Genomic DNA, 3,369 nt, shown 5'->3' with positions numbered 1-3,369 from the left:
ATCCCAAGCTGATCGTCAAGGTGATCCAGAAGGTGTCAATCGTGTTGATCCACGTCGTGATGAAGTTATAATCGACGATCTGCCTCCGAATGTCTGTCGAGTAGAGGATCGAGAAGGATCTGTTCATCTGGAACCACATCGCGAACGGATCATGAGGGAGGAAGCACCGGCGTATGAGCATAGGGTCGCATCACCGTGGAGAAATGAGTTTGTAGAGGATAGGTCGTTCAATCCACCTTACCGACCTTTAATAGCAACATTTGATTACCACAGTTCAGAATGGAGATCTGCCGATCAGGGGCTACCGTCACGGTTTTCAAGGGAAAACGAAGCATTGCGCTCATCAGCAAGGACGGTTGCATCTCCATTCACTGATGAAATTCTGAACGCGCCGAATCCGAAGAAGTTCTCCATGCCGGTTTTCATTCTGTTTGATGGAACAACCAATCCGGTCGATCACATCTACCACATTCAGTTGAAAATGGCTCTGAATACTAACAATGATCCTTTGATGTGCAAATGCTTCCCTATGAGCCTGGCTGGACTAACTCTCAATTGGTTCAAGAATCTGGCTCAAGGCTCAATCGCTAGTTTCCAGGACTTGTGCGATAAGTTCATAAGCCAGTACTACGGGAATAAACGTCCGGCTAAGGATGTATCAAGCCTTTTCACAATGAAGCAGCACGAGGATGAACGGCTCTAAGCTTTTCTCACCCGGTTCAACCTGGTTAAAAGCATGGTAATAGAGTGTCATCCATCCACAGCGGTCCAAGCATTTAAACTTGCAATGAACCGGGGGACATCGTTCCACACCAGCTTGGTGGTTAATACGCCAAAGACCATGGACGAGCTGAACGAGAGAGCTGACGGTTTTGTTCGTCTTGAGGAGGAAGAGGCATCTAATTCAAGGAAGATGTCAATTATTTCGACGGAAGAGAAATCCAAAGCCAAGATCCGGCAAAAACAAGCTCAGCCGTAACGTCAAAACTCATGGAAGGCGGAGAAAAGGCCCAGGGAGGAGGAATCGGTAACTCCACTCAGATTCACCTTAGCAAGGCTATACCAAGAAAACAAAGATAAGTTTCACCCTCCTTTACTAATCAGACAACCTCTTGAACAGAGGGATCAAACTAAACATTGTGCTTTTCATAGTGATTTTGGACATCAGACTAACGAATACAAGAACCTAAGGAGGCAGGTAGAGATGCTAATCGCAAAGGGGGAATTTGCAAGCTATGTTCAAGGTCTGGCGTAAGAGCAGAACCGACCGGCTGAGCAGATTAAGCGGAACTAGAGGCCGAACCAACACAACTCTCAGCTTGTTCGGATTATAAATGCAATTCATGGCCGACCTGAACAAATGACGGAGCCAGAAGAGTTGCTCAGAACGCGGTTACGCCAGGCCCAGCTGAAAAGAAGGATTGGCAGTGTGCATGCTTTGCACCAGCAGAACGCATCCACACCGATAAAGTTCGACAGAACATACCTGCTATGCATTCAGATTCCTCATGAAGATCCATTAGTCGTCAATCTGAAGGTTGCAGAATGCCTGGTTCGAAGAGTTTTGATTGATCCAGGAAGTAGTGCGAATGTCATGCCCAGGGTGACGTTCGACCGACTTGAGATCGAACCCAAAAAACTCAAACCCACAGGAAATCCATTGCTCGGATTTGATGGGAAGCGAGTGGAACCCATTGGAATGGTGGAATTGACAGTACAAGCTGCTGAGCGAGTTTTGACTGAGAGTTTTGTGGTCGTGGAAATTCATCCATCCTACAACCTCTTGATGGGCAGAGGGTGGATTCACAGAGTTCAGGGCGTCCCATCAACCTTGCATCAAGTGATGCGATACTTAGGTCCAGATGGGACCAAGGTGATAGACATACATGGGGACCAGGTTGCAGCTAAAGAATGTTATTCAGTGACTTTGAAATTTGCTGGAAAAGGGAAAAATCCCATCCGTTCTGCCAGTCCAAAATAGCAATTACAGGAACCTCCTCCCAGCAAAGATGGGGAGGAGGAGCCACCAGTTCTGACCACATAACCCCTTCATGAAGTGAAGATTGACCATAAGAAGCCGGACCGAACAACAAGGGTGGGAACCAGACTTACTGAAGAGGAAAAACTAGAGTTGACTGATTTCTTGACTCGGAATGCAGATGTATTCGCATAGAACCATTCAGATATGCCAGGGATAAATCCTTCTGTATCCTGCCATTCCCTCAATGTAGACCCGAATGTAAAGCCAGTGAAGCAGAAGCAGAGAAGATTTGCTCCAGAACGAAATAAGATTATAGCTGAGGAGGTTGATCGGTTGCTTGAAGCAGGATTCATCAGAGAAGTTCAGTACCTGGCCTAGCTCTCCAATGTTGTTGTAGTGTAGAAAAAGAATGGGAAATAGAGAGTGTGTATCGACTTCACTAATTTGAACAAAGCTTGCCCAAAGGATAGTTTCCCATTGCCAAGGATTGATTAAATGGTAGATGCCACAACAGGATACGAGCGATTAACCTTCCTGAATGCTTATTCCGGTTATAATCAATTCCCCATGGATCCAGTTGACGAAGAGAAAACTTCTTTTGTTACTGAACGAGGGACTTATATAATGCCCCTGGTTTGGAAAGGGATATAATCGGAATTTGATTATTCATGTTATTGTTTTCAGTATTTCTTTTATTATTTTTAGGTGCTTATGTGGCTACGTGTGACAATTTGAATTACGTGATGTGAGAATTGACCGGTTGGTTTAAATTGATTATATGTTTAATTTGTATTTAATTGACTTACTTGTTTATTTGTTTTATTTTGATCTCACTGTTTTGTTTTATTTTAATCTCACTGTTGTAAGGAATTGTTTAATTAGGTAATTAAGTTAAATGAGTTTTTTTTTAAATTATGTTCAGTACTTAGGGTTCTTTGAGAAGTCACGTATGTTGGCCGACGTTACTTCATAATGTCAATATGAATGTGGTTTTGGAAGCTTTAGAAGCCAAATTTACATTTATAAAACCACTACTACTATGTAGCATAGCGAATAGGGATCATCCACAGGGACCAACGGCTTGAGTCAATTTAAAATTAGTGAACAAATGATTTATTAGAAAAGATAGTTTGTTTAAAATCCTAATTAAACTAAACAATATAAACAAATGCAAATAAAATAAATGATAAATGGATAAAGGAATGGAGATATTGAGATACTTAGGTCATGGACTCCACCTTTGGCCTTGAAATGTACCATTGCAATTAACTTGGGGAAAATACTTGTGCAATAAAAGAATTATGGTTACAAGCATACATCGATAATCATACGGATAATGTAAATTGCATCAATAAGCATAACTTATCAAATCTAAGCATGAATTGTCT

General features: G+C 42.3%; 1 protein-coding gene across 1 annotated transcript; it reads left to right on the top strand.

The window, feature by feature from the left end:
* The first annotated feature begins 1,360 nt into the window (after positions 1-1,360).
* Positions 1,361-1,981, top strand: LOC132282216 (uncharacterized). Its single transcript, XM_059783824.1, has one exon. It carries the CDS (start codon positions 1,361-1,363, stop codon positions 1,979-1,981), a length of 621 nt encoding a protein of 206 aa, XP_059639807.1.
* The last annotated feature ends 1,388 nt before the right edge of the window (positions 1,982-3,369 follow it).

Source organism: Cornus florida, unplaced genomic scaffold (assembly GCF_030987335.1).
Source record: "Cornus florida cultivar Cherokee Brave unplaced genomic scaffold, ASM3098733v1 CherokeeBrave_3.0.0_Hap2_Chr11, whole genome shotgun sequence".
Taxonomy (NCBI): domain Eukaryota; kingdom Viridiplantae; phylum Streptophyta; class Magnoliopsida; order Cornales; family Cornaceae; genus Cornus; species Cornus florida.
This window is presented reverse-complemented; position numbering and strand designations above follow the sequence as displayed.